The following is a 22,452-nucleotide window of genomic DNA, read 5'->3' as shown; positions in this document are numbered from 1 at the left end:
CAAGTGTAGATTCTGGGATAAAAAAATACCCCCTTTAAAATATGATTCCATTAAAAACCTTGTACAGTGGTAAAAAAATAATATTAAACAAGTCTATATAAATTTACTTCTACACAAAAGCAGGTGGGAGGAGAGAGTAGAGTGAGTTAGTAAGGATGGTTGCTAAGGAAACCATCTCCTAACAGGAAAAAATAGTAATGTACTATAGACCTGCACACAGCATGGTTGTAATCCTTTTTGTTTTTCTCTGTCTTCTTCTTGCCATGAGGAAAAGGCTAAGGAAAAGACTAAGTAGAATCTTAGAAATTAAGAGGGCAGATAAGACCTTTCCTTGGGGGAATCATGAGCCACATTGAAAGATCTATGCTACTAGTGAGAAAATAAAAGGGTGAATGAAAGCTGCCTGTAACAGCTTTTAACACCAAAGCTCCTCTGAAGCCTTAAGGAACAGGCAATAAACTGTGCATTAGCTCTGGTAGGCTTCAGACATTAGGGAAAGGCTCAGGGTAAATGATGGTTGTTTTCACCTTAGACCTGGTTGGGGAAATGAAGGTGAAAAAATGCTGAATGCTTGAAAAATACTTGAAAAAATGCTTGAAATCAGACCACTAAAGCTCAAATGACATGGAAAAATGGACAACACATGGGATTTGGTCCCAGAGGCCCTGGTTTCCCATCTCAGCAAGGTCCCTTACTTCCTGTGTAATCTTGGCCAAATCATTTCATCTCACCTGTCTTAATTTTCTCATCTGTAAAACAAGGGGAATGGACTAGAGGGAATTGGATAAGAAGACCTCCTAAAGTTCTGCACAGCGCTGAATCCTATGCTCTACAAGTTCTTGCTCAGCCACTTAATGTATATGTAACCTTGACCAATGTATTTATTCTCCTGCACACATTTCTTTACCTGTAAAATTGGGGTAATATTTGCAGAACTTCACAGAGTTGATGCAAGGAAAGTAACCAGATAAATGGGACCTGTGAGTTCAATGACACTTGAAGCTGGGTAAGCAAGGTGCCCAAGCATTGCATCTAGTTAGCAGACAAGGTGTAACAAAAGTGCACTTTGAAGCTATTAAGGCTTAAATTACTTTTCCTTCAATGTTAATAGCTTAAAATTGAACTTCAGCTTTTGAAGCATTCCTTTACATTTTATCCTTCTTTTAAAATCATGTAATTATTTAAAATTATGACATTATCTTAATAGTTATTTTTTGGTAAAAAAAATGCAACTGCACCATTTTAAAAATAAATTGAATTGATATCTTTTGTTTTTACTTCATCTAAATTCCCCTCCTTCCCAGAAAACCAATTCACATAACAAAGAATAGTTGCTTAAAGGGGGAAAAAAGAATTCAGGAAAATTGATCGTTACTTTGAAAAAACTCTGAAAGTATGTGTGACGCTCCAGGGGTGGGAGGTCCCTGCAAAGGAGTCAGGGGAGGTGTTTTCTCATATCTCTTCTCTAGGACCGTGCTTGCTCTTCGTAACTTTACAAAATTCACTTTGGATTATTTAGTGTCGTTGGTCTCTCCAACTATATCGCTGTAGTCATTGGGTATATTGTTTTCTTGGCTCTGCCTACTTCACTCTAAATGAGTTCATGCTTCTCTGTATATCACAGTCTTTTTTCCCCCTTTACAACACAGTAATAGTCCACTATAGTAACGTACCTCGACTAGTTTAGCATTTCCCTTCATTCCTCTCAAGGTTGCTTTCATTCCTGATTCTCCGGACATCTTCTAGCATTTTCCCGACCTACTCACATTCCTTTTATATGTTATCTTCCTCTGTTAAATGTAAGCTCCTTGAGAGCGAGAATAGTCCTTTTTTTCTACTTGTATTTGTATTCCCAGCAGCATAATCTCTGGTATTTAATAAGAGTTCAATGAATATTTGTTGACTCAATCTGATTAGACTTCCCTAAACATAGATATCTTTATATCCAAACTGCTGCCACAAAAAATACTACTATAAATATTTGGGTATATATCAATACTTTCTTCTTATTAATGTCTTCCTTGTGACCTAGTAATGATATCTCTGGGTCAAAGAGCATGGACATTTTAGCTAGTTTATTTGCATAATTCCAACTGTTTTCCAAAACAACAATCCGCAAGAATGCCTATCTTCCCCAAGCCCCTCCTATATTAACATTCTCATCTTTTGTAATATTTGCCAGTTTTGAGGGTATGATGTAAAACCTCAAAGTTGTTTTGATTTGCATTTTTATTTTTAATAATTTGGAGTATTTTTTCATATGGTTGTTAAGTTTGTAATTCTTTCTTTTTTTTTGGAGAAATGTTGGTTCGTATCCTTTGGCCAGCGTTAACATTTTATTGAATAAGTGAATTCTATACCTGATCTCTGAATGGCTTCTATCTAAACCTGCTTTCTTCATACAACTCTCAATGAAGAAGTACCATTCACTTAATAGCAGTTAGTACCTAAATAACAGTCATGGTGTGAAAAGAAATAGATGGGTAGTATTGAAAAAAAACCTTCAAAGTGATGGCAAACACCCTACAGCATCACAGATTTAGAGTTGGAAGGGGCCTCCAACTTATTCATTTTACAACTGAGGAAACTGAGGCCTAGGCAATGAAAGTGACTTGACCAAGTCATAGACAATAAGCAGCAAAACAAAAATTCAACTCCCAATTCCTCTGACTCCAAATCTAGTGCTTTTGTTTTGTTTGTTTTTCCCTAGCGCACCAAGCTGCTCTCCTGAAGGAGTTTGTTGTCAAGCATGTACCACTCCTCTTTCAGTATCAATCTCTCTTCCACTAGCTCCTTACTCTTCCAATATGCACTGGACTCCCTTATTCTGAAAAAAGTCTTGAATATGAATCTTTACCATCATCTAGCTACTATCATAATCTCTCCTTTCTTTCACTGAAAAATATTTTGAATCAATAATCTATACCCACAGCTTTCAATTCTTCTCATTGCCTCAACTTGAGCAATCTGGCTTCTCGCTTTGTGATTCATCATTTCTGTCTCTGCCTCAGTCAAGAACAGAATTCACCTATGGGCCTCCAAGTTTCTTCTGTACTTAATTAATAACTGTGAGCCAAGAGCCAGACACACTCAGCCTACAAGATAAAATACTGCACAGAGTAAACTGCCTTTGCCCTAGGATCAGCATTCACTGCCTATTCATTCTGAACTCCATGTCTACTTCTTTGTCTGCCTAAACTTCTACTGCTGGTTTGTTCTACTTCCTGTCTGAGCTGATTTGCCTGGACATAACCTTTTGCTTTCCAAGATCTACACTATCTGCCTATTCTTCCACAACCCCTTCTTAGATTCTGGGGATAATGCACTTGAAAGGCAGGTTACTGTGTGCTAAAGCAGAGGGTTCCCAGCTGGCCACAGCAGTAATAAGAGAGCTCTTGATGCAGGTAATCTGTATATTATGCATGATTGGAAGTTGGCCCCCAGGTGTTTGTGATAGGAAGACAGAGTTACTTCTTGGTTTGAGTGACCGTGTGAAAGCTGAGGAAGTCAGTACACATGTGTCAGGGGAAAGCTCTGTTTTGGATATGCTGAATCTGAGGTGCTTAAAGGATATCAACTTAAAACATCTAATGCAAGAATGAAACTCAGGAGAGAGATAAAGACTCTCTCTCTTAGGAGAGAAACAAAATAGAGATCTGAGTCATCTTCATAGAAATAGTAATTGAACTGATGGAAACTGAAGAGGTTACCAAGAAAGCAGGGGGAAAATATGGCTTAGTACAGACCCTTGGTGCATACCCTAAAGTTTTTCTTGTTGTTCAGTTGTGTCTGACTCTTTACGATCTTGGGGTTTTCTTGGCAAAGCTATGGGAGTGGTTTGCCATTTCTTTCTCCAGTTCATTTTACAGATGAAAATCTGAGGCAAACAAGGTGAAGTGACTTGCCAGGGATCACACAGCTAGTAAGTGTCTTACGCTGGGTTTGAACTCAGGTCTTCCTGACTCCAAGCCAGACCTTCTATCACTGCCCCACCTAACTGCCCCACCCTAAAGTTAGAGGGCAGAATAAATATAATGGTCCTGCAAAGGGGCTCAGATAGGTCAGAAGACAACCAAGGCAGAGCAGTGACATGAAAACTCAGAAAAGAAAGAGCATCTAGGAGGAGAGGGTAGTCAACATTGTGAAATGATGGCAACACATCGAGAAAAGACCATCATTTTGGCAAAGGGATCATCATTTACTTTGGTGAGAGCAATTTGAGTTGGATATGAAGTTTGAAAATAGATTGCAAAGGGCTGAGGGAGTCAGTCAGTGAATGAGTGGGTGAAAGGAGATGAATTGGAAGCAATGAGTCTAGACAGTATTTTCTGGTTGTTAAACAGAGGAAAGATATAAGATATATGCTTGAAAGGTCAATAGAGGGAATTAAAAGGCTAGAGAAAGTCTGGTGTATAAGGAGGAAGCTGGTAGATGAAGATTAGAGAAAAGGAATGATTGTGTGGATAGTCTGCTGGGGGAGGATAGAAGAGGTTGAGATCAAGGGTACAAATACAGAGTCAGCCTTGATGAAAAGAGTCATGGCTTCATCAAAGACTGGAGTAAAGGAGGAGAAAATGGGAGAGAACATTACAGGAAAAAAAATCAGCAGGGCTAAATTGTGTTTCCTACATGGGAGCTCCTTTTTTGCAATATCTCTTCTTGCTCATCTTTTCATCAATAGTATATATATTTGCTGAAGAGCATGACCTAGCTTTATGGAAGACCTCTGTAATATAAATCCTCATGGTATGCTACTTCAGACCACGTTTTTGTTCTGATCTATGTCTTTGAACTGATTACTGAAAGGTAAGCACATTGATGATGGTGGTTAGTGAGCTTTAGTTTTAGAAGTTCTGATCTACAGAGTATCTTAAATCTGGGGTAGTCCTTTTCTGAGGAATCAAACTGGCTTGTGTGAGGTGGGAGTGTGGATGGGAATAGCCCAGAGGGACTCACCATAGAAACAAAGAAATGGATACAAGAGACATTCTTAAAGAACAGCAATAATAAAAATAGCTGATGTTTATATAGGCTTTAAGGTTTACAAAGCCTTTACATGGATTCTCTCATTTGCAAGAAATCTTTGAAGAACTAAGAGCTATAAGAGACTTTGTAGGTCAATCTAGTGCAGCCCTTTCATTTTAAAGAAGAGGACACTGAAACTCTGAGAGATTAAATAACTTCCCTAAAGTTACATAAGAGCCACCACTTCTCATTCCCATCCTTATCATTTCTACTCCCCCACCACCCCCTAGCTATGTACATGCTGCTCCCAATGTATTTCAAGGATACACAATATTTGTTAATCTAGCCTTGACAATCCTAGACTTTTTTTCCTCCTGCTCCTTCCAACTAATCAATGGCCTTCATAGAGCTGTCCATTGAAGACAGTGATTGTTAAATTTTTAGTGAGCATTTATACTTCAGAAATCAGCTAAAACTACAAATCCTGGTTTTTGCTTGTTTTGTTGATTGTCTAGATTTAAGGAAGTGATGGAGCAAATGTTAATAATGCCAATTAAAGGTAAAAGTGTGTAAAACAAACATCCTCCCAGTCCCTGGCTGATTGTTAAACATTTACCAGCAATTCCTCCCAGAAGACACTACGTATCAGGATATCCATTCTTGTACTTGATTGTGCCTTCTCTCAAACCCTTAAAAGACTGGTCTGTAGGACCTTGCTCCCTGTCGCTAATTCTAGACCTCCCAACATGCGGCGACTTCTCCTTTGAGGTTCGTTTTATAAGCTGAAATCCTAAGATAACTGCCAGACTCCTTCAGAGTTATGATTAGTTTTACTATGTATTTAACATACATACTTACAGCCATTGCTTTTATACACAAGCTACCATGCATATCATATTTTCTGTTTTAACACAACTGAAAATTGGGAAGAGTATTGGTTATTTATGTTGGAAGGCAAAAATTGAACAGTTATATATTTTTCATTGACTGTACAATGGAATGAGTTTTAGAGATTTTTCTATCCAGGGAACAATTCTTTTGAGAATGGATTAAGACAGGCCTGCACAACATATAGCTGCAGGCCACTTGTGACCTGCCAAAGGATTTCAGCAGCCTGCGAAAAATGTAGGGGATGTAAAAGAAAGTAAAAGATGTAATGAGTACTTTGTCCATGTCCCACTTAACCTGCCTTCCACTAGTCACTATTGTGCCCATCGTGTAACTTGGCAGGTGGGTTGCCACTGTGCACTCTCTCCTGTTTGTCACGTGACCCATGGCAACCAACCATCGTCAGTCTGTCTCTAGTCTGAGAGGAGCAAGAGTCGTGTTTTTGATCATTACTGGTGTTAAACAGGGACAAAGTGAGTGTAACCCCATGCCAACACAGCTGACCCCCACTATGTAATGAGTGGCAACAATGTGAGGGCTTCTTTCTTTCCCTCGCTGCATGACCGCCCTCTAAGTTACATGAGTGCCTGTTGTTCTCTACAAGGTCAGACACTAAGTTCAGTATTTCTTTGTATGTGAGCAGTTGCTTTGGAGTGACTTTGTAAAATGGGTGATAAAAAGAAATGGAAGATCAAATCAGAACAGAGAGTGTTTAATCCAGTGTGGACAAGTAGATATTTATTTACTTACATGAGAGACAAAATATTGTGCCTTATTTGCCAACAAATAATAGCCGTTCGGAAGGAATACAATCTTCGTCACCATTTCGAATCAAAACATCCTGACTTAAACAAACACCAATGAAAAACAAATTAAAGCATCCAAATTGTTGAAAAATCTCAGTGGGGAAGAATAGTTTCTTAAGAAAGTAAACTCCGAAAGTGAGGTGACTACTAAGGTTAGTTTCCAGATTTCTAAAGAAATTGCTGCTGCTGAGAAGTCTTTTATTGAAGGTAACTTCATAAAGAAATGTTTGCTGATTGTAGTTTCTGGATTAAGTCCCGCTCGGCAAAGTAATTTTTTTTTAACATTAATATGATTTCATGATAAATAAAAATCTTAAGTAATTAGTGTAATTAATTGATATTAATTGAAATTTTCCTTTTTGAAAATATGGTTTATTAGAAAAATAGTTTAATCATTAATTATATCTTTACTTGGAAAGTGAGCTGCTAAAAACCTATCTGTAGCCTGAAGTTGTTTATTTTAATTTTGGCCCCTACCTACTGCCAAGTTTTGCAGGCCTGGTATAGAGTAAGTGGTAACATTGTTAATTAGAGACAAAGGGACAAATCTGCGAATTTTTAAAAGATGAAACAGTGAGATTTGTGAAGTTTGGGATACACAGAATGAACAGAGAGAATAATCAAAGATATGTCAATAGTTTATGACAGAGCTGCACAACTTGGCAGTAGGTAGGGATGAAAATGAAAATAGGCTAAACTTCTCTGGGCTGCAGACAGGTTAGACTAGAGACAGAATGATGATGGTTCGTTGCCATGGGTCACATGACAAACAGGAGAGAATGTGCAGTGGCAATCCTACATTTTTTACAAGCCACCCGAAATCCTTTGGTGGCTTGCAAGCAAGCTGCAGGCCATATGTTGTGCAGGCCTGCTCTATACTAAGGATTTTAACTTTTTTGTATGTGTTGGAGAACCCTTCGGCAGTCTAACAATGCCCATGGATCCTATCCCAGAATAACGTTTTTCAATAATTCAAGGAAATGCTGTTTCAGTTAGAAGTTGATGAAAATAAACGTGATTTTTTCCCCCTTTCAAGTTTGTACGTCCCCTGAAATCTATCCATGGACCTCAGGTTCAGAATACCTAGTCTACACCCATATCATCTTACTCCTGGATAGCTAAACTGACCTCCTATGTATATTCAGCATATGGCTACTACACTAATTTCCCTAAAACATTTCTTTGAAAATACACCCCAAATTTTACACTGCTTCTCTGTTACATAATATGTCAAACCCAAACCCTTCTAATCATGTTTTCAAGGCCTCACTTTATCCACCTTCACTTTCCAATACTATACAACATAACCTTCTATTACCGTTAAGTCAGGTCTCTCTATTGGCCTCCCCCTATAGCATATTTCAAAGTCTATCAAAGCTTAAAGTTTAAGTTATTAAAGCTTAAAACTGCATAAGACTTTGAGATACCTTGTATATGGAAAACTTTTATCTGTCTCTTTGCATTTACTTGTTACTCACTTGTTACCCTTGAATACTATCTGTCCTTTGTTCTGTCTCCTGAATCCTACCCATTATTAAATGGGGATCAAGCCACGTGTCTTACAAGAAGTCCATTCTACTTACCTTTGTAGTAAGTACCAAAAAGTTTAATCCAGAATTGAACACTATTTCATTGAGTGTTACTTTTTTTTCTCCAATTACACTGTAAATTCTTTGAGGACAGGGATGAAGAGGGCAAGAACTTATTTCTATCTGTCTTTGTATGACAAATATACAAAAAAATAATGACTAGCACATAGTTAAAACTTTATAAAAATATTTGCCAAATGAATGAATCCCATATCTGGATATGCACAAAACATGGTCAAGACATTATTGGGCATATACATGATGCACAATAAATAATCTCTGAACAAAGTTTGGATTTTATACATATAGTATAGTAAAATTTTCTTAAGGTGTTTCCTAGAAAATATTTTCACTAGCTAAATCTTATAAATATACATCCATGTATTCCAAAATGTATTATTTACATAAAAGAACTTGTATTAAACCACTGTGTCAACTAAATAACAGAAAGTACATGGGTTCACAGATTTAAAGCTAGAAGGACCTTAGAAACCTGTTTTGTTCAACCTACCTTGTTTTACAGACAGGGAAACTGGGGCCCAGAAAGTTGAAATGACTTGTTCAAGGTCATTGAAGAAGTAGCTTACAGAGTCAGAATTTGAAGCCAGATCTTTGGATTCCATATACAGTATTCTTTCCACTGTGCCAAACTATTTACTATTGTCTATTACCCTAATTTTAAATTGTTGTAAGATAATTTCTCATGAAAAATTTATTACAGTTTGTAATGTCTACATATCTCCACGTAAGGAGTACTACTGAAAATACTCTTTATGACATAACAAACAGAAAGAAAATAATAAAATGTTCAACTTACTGCTTTATCTCCCAGAGCAGTTTTGAGACTAAGTCTCACTTTAAAAGCATTTTCTGCATCTGCCATAAAAAAAGAGAAACAATAGAACAAAACTAAACTTTCCAACGGTTAAAAACACAAACTTGAATCAAATACAGCTGAAACAAACAAACAAACAAAAAAACCCAACACATCAATATTCCTGGAATGCACCTCCACACTGTAGATTTTCACTAGAAAGTTTCTTATAATTATTTTAGACCATCAGTTTCAAAGTTTGTTTAGGGCTCATAAAATAGACATAGGTTATGCTATAATATACATGAAGATTACTGAAATAGATTGTCAAGCTAGCAAGTATGTTAATCATGGAGAAAGCTGTTATCTTATTTTCAAGACTTAGGGAAGCTTACCTGGTCGACAGAGCTGAGCATGAATAACAGTAACCAGACACAAGGTAGGAAACAAAGCCACTAACATCCTGCCAGAGTGGAAACCTTAAGGCGAAGGGAAAAAAACCTACCACTGTAAGGCAGTCTTCAACTTTCTGTGACCCAGGATTAGAATATCAGATCAACAAATGAGCCACCAACTAAAAGGTTTAATAATTAATTCACATCACTATAGCTAATACAGTTGTGGATGCAGACCTCCCCTGTCAGTTATTTACTAAAATCTGTTTGGAAAAAGGAGATGGGTTTTTCTTCCCAAACTCTCCTCTAAAACATTTGTTGTACTGACCAAAATTCTTCATTTTTATTTTTTTAACTCATGGTTCAACTTAATGTATTTGGCAAAGAAAAGAACTCTATAAGAAAATGTTCTTGGGTTCAGCTTGGTATTTGATGGTTAAGATAGTTCGTTATTAGATAGGACATATGAATTTACCAAATTCTTTCTCACTTTTTCTGTTGTTTTTTTTTCTTTTTTTTTGGGGGGGGATTAGGATTAAGTGACTTGCCCAGGGTCACACAGCTAGTAAGTGTTATGTGTCTGAGGCTAGATTTGAACTCAGGTCCTCCTGACTCCAGGGCTGGTGCTCTATCTACTGCGCCACTTAGCTGCACCCTGGGTATTCTCTTAAAGCCAATTGGACTTCACCCTTAGCTGCACTGGTCAAAATGGAAAAATTAGAAGATGAATAGAATATGCTGCATTTGGAGCTAGTGTCCCAGTAGTATGTATACGTTCAAATTTAGAATAAAAAAAAACCTTGTCTATCAAATTTGTCAAACCATAAATATTAGGAGACACATAGAATATGCTGCATTTGGAGTCACAGTACATAGTACATGTACTAAATACAAAGTCCGTGTTTAAACTTAAAATGGAAAAAAAACCCTAGTCTGACAAATTGGTCAAAACAGAAAAATTTCTTTAGAAGAAGCTGTAATGAATATGCTGCACTCGGAGTCAGGAAGTCTTGGGTTCTACTCACACTTCAGATATTACCAGCTTTGTGATATAGGACATGTCACTCAACTTCTATCAATTTCACTTGCCTTATTTCCAAAACGAAGATAAAGACATCTGCTTCATAAGGTTTTTGTGAGACTCAAATGAAATAACTAGGTTAAGCGCTTTGTAGATCCTAAAGTTCTGGATATGTAGATAAAGTATCTAGATATGAACTACTGTTATTATTAGAAACAAAGTAAGAGCCAGAGATATGAAATGCAGGGGTCTACAAAGAATTAAAAATTAGTATCATACAGAGAGCAATGTAAAGGCACATGGTTAGTGTGACCAGGTTACAACATAAAACCAACGAAAAACCCTGAAGAAAAATGGGAGTAAAAGATGTCATGGAGGAATATTTTGAAAGGAAGAGACGATGGGCTAGTCATGTAGTAAGGACAAGGGACTATAAGTGAACAGCCAGAGGGCTCTACTGTTACCCTCCAAATGTCAGAAGAAAGTGTGACAGGCCTCCAATATGTTGGTTAGACTTCAGAGGAGTCTCAGAGGATGAGTAGGCATAGATGGGCTTTTGTTTTTTATTTAATATTTTATTTTTTCCCAATTACATGTAAAAACAATTTTTAACATTTAAAAAAATTGGGTTCCAAATTTTCTTCCTTCCCCTTTACCTCCTCCCTCCTTGAGAAGGCAAGCAATTCGTTATGAATTATACAGTGCAATCATGGAAAACATATTTCTACCTTAGTCATGTTGTGAAAGAAAACACAACTCCTCCAAAAAAAAAAAAGAAAGAAGGAAGTTAAAAAAGTATGCTTCAATCTGCATTCAGACTCCATCAGTTCTCTCTCTGGAGGTAGATAGAATTTTTCATTATGAATCATGGATGGGTTTCAATCTGCATCTTTGGAGGGAATTTCCAAACTGATAAGATCACAGATTAGTACCTGAGAAATGGAAAGAGCGCTGGCTTAAATTCTGGTTCTGCTATTTGCTACCTGCGTGACAATATTTCTGGGCCTCAGTTTTCTTGAGGGGATTGAATTTCTAAGGTCTTGAGGGGTTGACTTCTAAGGTCTCTTCCAGCTCAGAAGCTGTTTTCATGCTACCATCTTACAAGTGAGAATACTTTATAACAATATTCTTTTTGCATGTCAAAAACTAAACTCTCTCGATTGAAGGGTGCAAGCAAAGTAATTTTTGCTCTTAGGGCAAAAGGCAGGAGAACTACCCTCAGTTGGGGATGAGGGGAAGGAGTGAAAACAGAAACTGGGAAATTTACTTAGGTCACTATGTGAAGGTTGGAGAGAGGAGAAACCAGAAACTAGGTGTTCAAATGAAAGGTTGTAACTATTACAGTAGTAGAGGAGGGTGTGCTAAAAACCTTAATCAGGTTGGTGGTCCTGTGAAAGGAAAGAAGGTGCGACACATGAGAGATGTTTATTATTTATTAAGCACCAGCTATGTACTAGGCAGTATGCTAAGCACAATGTGTACGTAGAAGTTCGAAGGGAGAATCGACGGTATTTGGTAACTGATTAGATATGGTGAAAAACAAAGAGGGAAGAATTTAGGATGGCACCAAAGTTGTGTGCGTAGATGACCAGAAGTATAGTGAGTGATTCTCCTTCCTCCTTTTATGATTACTTAAAATTTTATTTGATCATCTAATAGGTAATGGAGTTTTCCACCAACTCGTATAAACATTTTCATAAGCTTCACAAGCATTTTTTTAGATGCTGCCTATGTAGGAGCCTTATCAGTGGAGTTAGCTGTCTTTTGGGTTGCTTGATTAGCCATTTTTACTTCTTTCATATCCTAGACGGCTCTTACATTGAGCCTTTTGAATTTCAGGATTCTGATATCACTTAGCTCTTATATCCTCCAGAGAGGTGCCAGCAATGATAACCCTTTGAAATTTAACAGCTCTGTGAGTTATTTTTTTTTAATTTCTTCTATCTTTTCTTGTGCCTTCTTTTGTATGGAACAATTCAATAGATCAAAAACAGAGAAATCTGGAGAAATGGGTTTATTTATTTGTTTGTTTTTAGTTTTTAACATTCATTTTTATAAGATTTTGAGTTCTAAATTTGCCACCATCCTTCCTCTTCCCACTGCTCAAGACGGCATGCAATTTGATATAGGCTATACGTGCACAATCATATTAAACCTATTTTCACATTAGTAATGTTGTGAAAGAAGAATCAGAACAAAAGGGGAAAACCATGAGAAAGAAAAAAAGAGAGAAAATAGTATGCTTCAATCTGCATTCAGATTCCATGGTTGTTTCTCTGGACGTGGATAGCATTTTCCAGCATGAGTCTTTTGGAATCGTCTTAGATCCTTGTATTGCTGCAAAGAGCTAAGTCTATCAAAATTTGTCATTGCACAATGTTGGTGTAACTCTGTACAATGTTCTGGTTCTGCTCACTTCAATCAGCATCAATTCATATAGGTCTTCCAGGTTTTTCTGAAATCTATCTGCTCATCATTTCTTATGGAACAACAGCATTCCATTACATTCATACATACACCACAACTTGTTTAGCCATTCCCCAACTGATGGGTATTCCCTCAATTTTCAATTCTTTGCCACCACAAAAAGAGATTCTATAAATATTTTTGTACAAGTGGGTCCTTTTCCCTTTTCTATGATCTCTTGGGGATACAGACCTGGTAGCGGTTTTGCTGGATCAAAGGATATGCACAGTTTGGTTGCCCATTAGGCATAGTTCCAAATTGTGCTCCAGAATGGTTGGATCAGTTCACAACTCCATCAATACTGCATTAGTGTTCCAATTTTCCCGCATCTTCTCCAGCATTTATCATTTTCCTGTTTGTCATGTTAGCCAATCTGATAGGTGTCATATGGTACCTCAGAGTTTTTTTAATTTACATTTCTCTAATCAATAGTGATTTAGAATATTTTTCATATATTTATAGATAGGCTTTAATTTCTTCATCTGAAAACTGCCTTTTCATATCCTTTGACCATTTATCAATTGGGGAATGACTTATATTCTTATAAATTTGACTCAGTTCTCTATATATTTTAGAAATGAGCCCTTTATCAGAGACACTGGATGTAAAAATTGTTTTCCAGCTTTCTGCTTCCTTTCTAATCTTGGTTGCATTGGCTTTGTTTGTTCAAAAACTTTTCAACTTAATGTAATCAAAATTATCCATTTGGCATTTCATAATGTTTTCTATCTCTTGTTTGGTCATAAATTCTTCTTTTCTCCATAGATCTGACAGGTAAACTATTTCTTGCTGTCCTAATTTGCTTATAGTATCAGCTTTTATGTCTAAGTCATGTACCTGTTTTGACCTCATCTTGTATATGGTGTAAGATGCTGGTCAATGTCTAGTTTCTGCCATAATATTTGCCAGTTTTCCCAGCAGTTTTTGTCAAATAATGATTTCTTATCCCAGAAACTGGAGTCTTTGAGTTTATCAAATAGTAGATTACTACAGTCCTTGACTACTGTGTCTTGTGTACCTAACCTATTCTACTGATCTACCACTCTATTTCTTAGCCAGTACCAGATAGTTTCGAGGATTGCTGCTTTATTAATACCATTTTAGATTTGCCATGGCTAGGCCACCTTCTCTAGCATTTCTTTTCATTAATTGCCTTGATATTCTGGACCTTTTGTTCTTCCACATGAATTTTGTTACTATTTTTTATACCCCTATAAAATACTTTTTTGGTAGTTTGATTGGTATGGCACTGAATACATAAATTAATTTAGATAGAATTGTCATTTTTATTATATTACCTTGGCCTACCCATGAGCAACTGATATTTTTCCAACTATTTAGATCTGATTTTATTTGTGTGGAAAGTGTTTTGTAATTGTGTTCATATAGTTCCTGGGTTTGTCTTGGTTTGCCTACAGTTATTTTAAATGGAATTTCTCTTTCTATCTCTTGCTGCTTTGTTAGTAATATAAGAAGTGGGTTTGGAGGAAAATAACAAGTTCCCTCTTGGTTATATAGAGAATTTGAGATGCCTACAGGGCATTCAGGTGGTGACGCATGACTGAGCCTCAGGAAGGAAATTGTGTGTGTGTGTGTGTGTGTGTGTGTGTGTGTGTGTGTGTGTATGTCTCTCCGGGTATACCCACACATGTATATATACACACATATACATATACACATACACATCTGGGAGTCATTCACAAAGAGGTAATAACTGAATTCACGGGCACTAATAATATCATCAACAGAGAAAACATTTAGAGAGAACTCAGGACAAAGTCTTGTGGGACACCCATACATAGGTTAATGAGAGGTAAATGATTAAAACTGAGAAAAAATTAGCAATCCAGATCCTTGGTAACTGGGGGGAAAGAGTCATTTTAGTGGAGTGTTTGAAACCATATTAAAAAGCGTTGAGAATTACTCAACTCCAAAGCAACTCCAATGAGTGCTAATGAAGTGGAAACAAGGGACTCAAAAGGCTTTTCTAAGACATTTAGCTGTGAAGGGGAGGGAAGACATAATATGATAACTTCTTATTTAATTAGTCATTATTGCTAATGTGGGGGTGGGGTAAGGGTGGGAAATGGTGATTAGGACACTCCCGATCAACTGAGTCCCTCAAAAAGTCTGGTGAAATTCCAGACTTTGAATGGCCCAATCTGCACAATGTACAGGGCAGATTGCAAAAAGAGTGAGATGTAAGTATGTGCCCCTTCTAGACTTTAAATGGCTGTATTTGCACCTTGAAAAGGGCATGAGATTTTGAATGACCCATTTGTACATGAAAGGGTCAGAAAATGTGGCTGAATGTAATTAGAGACAATGGCCTTACTGTAGGTCTGATAGCACTGACTAGAGATTAAAAAGGAGGAACATAATTTAAGAAGAGAGAGTTGAAATGACGCTCTGCTACGAAGGACTCAGCTTTTGAGTCTGCTTTTTGCTTTTTCTATTGTACTTCTTGGAAAGTGCAGCAATGGGGGAGGGGATACCTTTCCCTTCCTCTCCTCCCACTGACAATGATATCTCACAGCAAAAGCACGTGGCAGTGTGTATTGGAAAGGGCCCAGCTGCATAGTCAAGTCAAATCAAGGAGAGGAGCGGTATCCAGCACCTGGAGCTAAGATCTTATGGAGGATATGGTGGGTCCCAGTGCCAAGATTCCTGCTGGTTCAAGGGTATGGTTTATGATTTTTCTTAAAGAGCATAGCAGCACCCTACATTAGGACTTCAGTTGACCCCAAAGCTGATAAGGGTGGAGACTATGGTTAAGCACCAAAGCCATGCGCTGGGGACTGAGAAGACCCTATGCCCTGGGAGGAGGAATACAAAGATATCACAAGAAAAAAATTGGAGAATCCTATGTTGCCAGTAGTATAAATTTCTATGTGTCTCTCCACCTGGTGCACCTGCTATTCAGGGTATAGATGTGTCCCCAGGTTTCTAAGGGAGATGTTTTGCTTACTATGACATATCAGTAATGTTTTTGCCTTGAGTTAACTGTGTGCTTTGAATGATTACTTAAGTGGGGGCTTAGGAGTTATGGTTTTAGGAATATGGACCCAGACGGTAGCTTGAACCTGGGGCAGTCATCACCCAGACTCACAACTTAAGAGTTTGAGTTGCTGGGGTAGGATGGAGGAGCAATATTCTTTGGGTTTTTTTTTTCTTGGTTTTTTTTTTTTGAGTAGCAATATTCTAACCAGCTGCTAGTTAGGCCATGATATGGCAAGTCCAGACTGACAGGAGAGAAAGGAAAAGGACTAACACCCTTGTCTACTCACATGGCCTATCCCTAGGAGCCTTTCCTCTGGCTGATTGAGGATGAAACTTAGTCTCTTGAGACTGGGGTGGCAAAAGGCCTGGGAGCTTCTGTTGGAGGATTAAGACATCAGGAGTGGGAGTTTACCTGCCCACTGGATCCTGGCCAAGCAGATGCTTCACCTAGTGATCTGGCTCTCACTCTGGGTAGGTAGCAGAAACAAATTTATAGCTGTGGATCATGTGCATCTTTCTCTTCTTCTTGAGGAGGCTTGACTACAGGAGGAAAGATCAGACACTGAGTGGGGCCGGGAATTTATGGCCTTCCCTTCCATGAGGCTGCCTCCTCCTGGGGTGTCCTGCACCTCTAAACTCAAATCCTCCAATCTAGCACACCAACAAGTCTCCTTCCAAGTCTTAGTTTATATGAGATAGCAGAAGTACTGGGAGGGCAAACCCACATCTTGTTGCCAACCTGTAACGCCAGGTCCCCGAGCTTGTTGTAGCACAGATATTTAAAGTTTTGAGGTCATGTCTGATTTACATCCTAACCTTGGTTTGGGAGGTAGGTACAAATTCGGGGATTTGGAGGCACTGAAAACTATGACAATTTGGCATTTTCTAGATTTAGTTCTGCCTAGAGCAAAGCTCTGCTATAGTTTTTGCTGTAGACCACCTATAGAATTCTCCTCTATATTTCATAGTGTTATAGAAAGATTTCTGTATTTTTAAAAAAGAGGAAAAAATGTATAGACATTGGATATTGTTGGTGGTAGATATGCAGTCTTGAAACCAGTAAGATTACAGGTTCAAGTCCTGCCTCTGACACATACTGACTGAGTAACCCAGAGTAGCGGCAGCTAGGTAGTACAATGGATAGAGTGCCGGGACTGGAGTCAGGAAGACTCATCTTTCTGAGTTCAAATCTGGCCTCAGACATTTAATAGGTGTGACCCTAGGCAAGTCACTTAACCCTGTTTGCCTCAATTTCGTTATCTGTAAAATGAGTTGAAGAAGGAAATGGCAAACCACTCCAAAAAACCAAAACAAACAAAAATAAAAATGGGGTCATGAAGAGTCAGGCATGACTGAAACTACTGAACAACAACAACCCTCAGTAAATCATTTAAACTCTCCGCATTCTGGGCAATGCTCTAAGATTGTAAGTGCAGAGAAGATGCTGACTTGAAATTGCAGAGGAAATTTCCTTATCTATAAGGAAATCCCCATACCAATGAAATCATAGGTTCAGCCCTAGGTCCTCTATTAATACTTTTATCATGATCATATTTCTCTGAATGTTTTTACTTTGGGGTTTTATTTCTAACATGAAACCTTTAAAATAATAAGATTCTACATTTCCAGTAACCTCATCATCACACCCATTTCCTCCTTCTTTGTTACATTCTCTTAAGAAAAGGTGGCCCTTTTCCTTAGAGATTCCAGCCTTTCTATTGTATTCTTTATCCTATTAGGGAGCTTGTCCCTTCAAGGATCATCTCCTTCTTCTCCTCAATTTGCCACCTCTGTTTATTCAGTGGCTTCCCTTCTGTTTACAAACATGTCCAGATCTGCCCTCATCCTTAAATATCCCTTTCTTGATCCATACCTTCAAGCTATCGTCCTTTATTATCTCCTCCTTTTCAGAGCCAAAGTCCTAGAAAAAGTCATCTGCATTAGTTGTCTCTACTCTGCCTCAGCCACACGTAGGTAGAGTCACACAGATTTCAGTATTTGTCACAAGTACAGCTATTAGTCATTCTATCTCTCCCTATAGCTCACTCCTCTTAAACTTAATCTTTGTTCTTGTCATGATGTTCCTTCATACCAAATACTTTCTCAGACTATCACCTCTATTCTGATTTCACTTTAACTCCTCTCCCAATCTTGACCTTTATAGTTAACCAATTTAATTGCAGTCTTCTACTCTTTGACTTCTACTTCTACTCCCATAATCCAGAGTCCTATCTCTACTCATCCCTTGCCAAATCCAAATTCTAAATTACTCCCACCATCTGCCTCTTGCAATCTGTCTCATGTGCTAGAGAACAGAGTTAGAGGAAGTCATAACCAAGTTGACTGGATACACTAAAAATTTATATTATCTCAGTTGGGTTCTCACTGAATTTCTCCTTGATTGATTCCTATCCTACTCCTCACAGAAGCTATTCCAAACCATCTTTTCTCAAGCCTCCCATAGCTACAATTTCCCACCCACCCTTTCAGCTGAGGACATTGCCCCTTACTTTAATGAGAAAATTGAGGCTGTTTGCTATGGGTTCCTTCTTTTCATCTCAAAACCCCTGGACATAATCCATCATAATCTTTATCACATCTATCACCTGTATATATCCCAAGACTACTAGGCTCTCTTCATTTTCTTTATTCTCTCTCAGTGTGTTTAATTTTCACCTCTATCACATGCTAAGCCACAACTTTCCTTCTGCAGCCCAACATCACCACCTTCCTACTGGACATATCCAACTGAATGTCCCATAGGCATCTCAAACTCAGCATGTTCCAAACAGAACTCATCATTTTATTTTATTTTAGTTTAGTTTAGTTTAGTTTTCAACATTCACTTCCATAAGATTTTGAGTTCTAAATTTTCTCCCCCACCTTTCCCTCCCCCCTCCCCAAGATAGTGTGCAATCTGATATAGACTCTATATATATACATTCATATTAAACATTTTCACATTAGTCTAGTTGTAAAGAAGAATCAGAACCAATGGGAGGAACCACAAGAAAGAAGAAACAAACAAACAAACAAAAAAGAGAGAGCGCAAATAGTATGCTTCAATCTGCATTCAGATTCCATAGTTCTTTTTCCTGGATGTGGATAGCATTTTCCATCATGAATCTTTTTTTTTTTTTGGTTAGGCAGTAGGGTTAAGTGACTTGCCCAGGGTCACACAGCTAGTAAGTGTTATATGTCTGAGACCAGATTTGAACTCAGGTCCTCTTGACTCCAGGGGCCATGCTCTATCCACTGCACCACCTAGCTGCCCTCATTATGTGTCTTTTGGAGTTGTCTTAGATCCTTGCATTGGTTAACTCATTATTTTCCCCCTAAAGAATATTCACTGACTCCCTTAGCACCACCTTCTACTTAAAGCCTTCCATGATTTTCCCAATTAATTGTACCCTCTTTTACAGACTACCTTATATTAAACTACTTTGTATTTGTTTATATTTATTCTCTCTACAATTATTCCATTTATCTTTATATATACTTGTTTCTCTCAATAAGCTCTTTGAGGCTAAGGATTTTTCCATATTTTGCCTGTGTATCCTCCATACCTAGCACAGAGCTTGGAATACAAGTTTAATACACTTGTTACAGGGTCATCAGTCATGCCTGGCTGCTTTCTTATGGACAAAGCTTTTATATCCCTACCAGGGTTTATGAATGCATGATTGACTATTGCTTCTACTTTACTTTCCTGCTTTACGTAAACTGGGTTGGAGATGGATATGAACTCGTGAGCTTTTAAAGATCAAGAGAACTAGAAGTTTAGGATCTATAGTCCATAAAAAGGTTTAGCTGGAAGTCAGATGGTGAGGATTAAAATATAGCACTATCTGCCTGACCCAGCCCAGTGGTTCCTGACATATATACTCATCCGATGCTATGCCACACTTGAAAGAGAACTTGGTGGAGTAAACGTTCTGTAAAAATTGCCTTAAGGTTGATCCCTCCTCGATAGGGACCAAGATAGCACAGGAGAGTGTACCCAAGGCAGGCGGTGATGATGGAGAAATATTTGTACTTCTTGCTATATCTTCATAGTAAATATTTCTTTCGGGAAAAAAACTTGTTAATTGATTGATACTAAGTTTCTTCCTTGTCCTCCAGTTTCAGTGACTAGATCCTAGAGGATAGGCCTTATAGCTATTTGACTGAATAATTTCTACCAATGTGGTTAATAGGCTCCTAGAGAAAGGCCAGAAGAACTTAAAGCCATCTATTCCAATCCCATCATTTTATAAATGAGAAAACAGGCCAGAGAAAGTTAAGAGACTTGCCCAAGGTCACACAAGTAGTGAGCATGACTGGTAGGATTTGAACCTAGGTCTTCTGAATCCAGAGCCGGTGAGTATGCTCTACTGCACCTTGAGAGCTTAAGAAATGTTAGATAATTATAGCAATGATGCTGAAGAAAGCAATTTCAATGAGCCTTTGTAAGTGCTGGTGGTGATAGTAATTAGCATCATCATAAAATCATAGGATTCAGACTGGAAGAGACCTCAGAGGTCACTTAGTTCATCCTTTCACAGTCCAAAGAGCTGCCTGAGGGCATATATCCTCTTAACGATCTTATTTTAGATGACTGAGATAATGATACATTATTTGAATGAGTAACAAAAAAATTGGGCCCTAAAGCAGAGAAAAGCTTATTGATTCTCTCCCATTTCTATTTGTTGTCTACACCATCCTGAAAAGCATTTCCTCAGCCTACACCTATTGATTTGCTCCCCACTTAGGTAAACCAAATCTGAGGTTATAAGAGCATGCATTTTTTCTTTTGACTCATACAATATGTCCTTTAACAGGCATAATAAAAGCCCTAGGGGAGACATATGTGGACATTTTTCTGCAATTAAGTGATTGAAGCAGCAAGCCATAGCAGACAATGTGCCATCTTTGGATCTGGGGAAATGAGGCTAAAAGTCTTGCCTCTCACGTGACCTGACTGTATGATCATATGCAGTCATGTAATGTCTCAGTTCTCCAAGGTACCTCTCCAAGACTATAAATGATAGAACCTACTATTGTTCTGTTTTAGAGTTTTCTGTACTGATAAAACCACAGATCTCATTTAAAACAAACAAAACAAACTCAAAGATTAGATCATTGCATAAAGATTTTTATCTTGACCCAGATCACGCATACAGGTATTTGATAAGATTAGAGCCTATAGACCAATTAAAAGGGACTCAATTAAGGACAGACTATTTACTTTTTATATGAGGAAATGTAAAACGTATGTCTAAGATTGTTATTAGTGATTGGGTAGGACAAACGTAAGAAATATTGGGTTAGATCTGAGTAGGATATGATTTTAAAAAGTAAAACTGCTTAGGAACAGCTAAAAAGAGTAATTATCTTATACAAATGAGGTGCGAGAGGAAGAACTGGAATTAGATGGGAGAGGAGGGCTGGTAGTTTTGGAAACCTACTTTCATGAGGAATGGGTTCAAGAGGGAGTAATACATATGTATCTAGAAGAGTAGAAAGTCTTCTAAATTCAGAAAGAAATAAAATGCTAAGGGTAAAATAGAGAGGGGGAGAGGACAAGGGAGGGATCTTTAGAGGGGAGAGTGAGGGAATCGGTTAAAGCGGGGTATAGAAAGGTTTTTAGATTAATGAGAATGCAAGGATAAGGTAGGGATCCTTGGGGGTGGGTAGGTTAAGTAATAGGAGGGCAAGGTAGAGGGTAGAAGTAAAGCAGAGGAGTCAGGAGAGATAGGAAATAAGAGATACACGCAAATATAAAATAAAGATCAGGAGTAGAATTTGTTGGGGAAAAAGGAGCAAGGGTAGTAATCATGATCTCAGACAAAGTTAAGACTAATAGATGTAAGAGACTACACTATGTGTTGGCCATATTCATCAATGCTGTTTTGGACTATTTAAAATAATTAGGAGCAGCTAGGTGGCCCAGTGCACCAGCCCTGGAGTCAGGAGGACCTGAGTTCAAATCCGACCTCAGACACATAACACTCACTAGCTGTGTGACTTGGGGCAAGTCATTTATAACTCCAATTGCCTCACAAAATTAAATAAATAAATAAAATAACTAGACCGCATAAGGTTGGAATATTGCTGGGGCATAGAAAATGAGTTGGTGGACTTGGAAAAATATGCAAAGCTTTGGACATATGAAGGAAGAGATTATCCACCCTCAAAGAAACAGAGGTAAGTATGGTACAGTCTTACATAGATGCATATGAATGTATATGTCTATATATGAGTATGATTATAGATATCTAAGAATATGAATATATAAGTATGTGTATGTATGGATATATACATATATAAATATATCTTTGTATATATATGTCAAAAATGTATTAAGTGCATATGTATATGCATATGTATATGTTCATATAATTATATATTATCAAAATTAATATATAATAATCTGAAATTTTGTTTGATTTGAAAAGGAAATGTTTTGGGGTTTTGGCACATCCCAAATAGATAATATAAAAACCTTACTATGTGAATGGCCTATGTC

At 37.7% G+C, this 22,452-nt stretch overlaps 2 protein-coding genes across 3 annotated transcripts in view; one reads left to right on the top strand and one right to left on the bottom strand.

The window, feature by feature from the left end:
* CLTRN (collectrin, amino acid transport regulator) overlaps window positions 1-9,599 on the bottom strand; it is a 66,009-nt gene extending 56,410 nt beyond the window's left edge. For both annotated transcript variants that reach the window (XM_021007510.2, XM_021007511.2), the window contains exons 1-2: window positions 9,458-9,599; window positions 9,066-9,124 (exon numbers count right to left, since the gene is read on the bottom strand). In XM_021007510.2, the coding sequence (XP_020863169.1) occupies window positions 9,066-9,124; window positions 9,458-9,524 (126 nt within the window). In that variant the 5' untranslated portion in view covers window positions 9,525-9,599. The remainder of the gene's footprint in view (window positions 1-9,065; window positions 9,125-9,457) is intronic.
* Window positions 9,600-15,607: 6,008 nt separating this feature from the next.
* The window catches only part of CA5B (carbonic anhydrase 5B), an 82,093-nt gene continuing 75,248 nt past the window's right edge, over window positions 15,608-22,452 (top strand). Inside the window, exon 1 of the mRNA XM_021007406.2 lies at window positions 15,608-15,625. The gene's annotated coding sequence lies outside the window, so the exon portion shown is untranslated. The remainder of the gene's footprint in view (window positions 15,626-22,452) is intronic.

This window comes from Phascolarctos cinereus, unplaced genomic scaffold, assembly GCF_003287225.1.
Source record: "Phascolarctos cinereus isolate Bilbo 61053 unplaced genomic scaffold, phaCin_HiC Scaffold_726;HRSCAF=1367, whole genome shotgun sequence".
Classification (NCBI taxonomy): domain Eukaryota; kingdom Metazoa; phylum Chordata; class Mammalia; order Diprotodontia; family Phascolarctidae; genus Phascolarctos; species Phascolarctos cinereus.
Note: the sequence above shows the minus strand (reverse complement) of the source record. Positions and strands in the feature narration are given on the sequence as shown.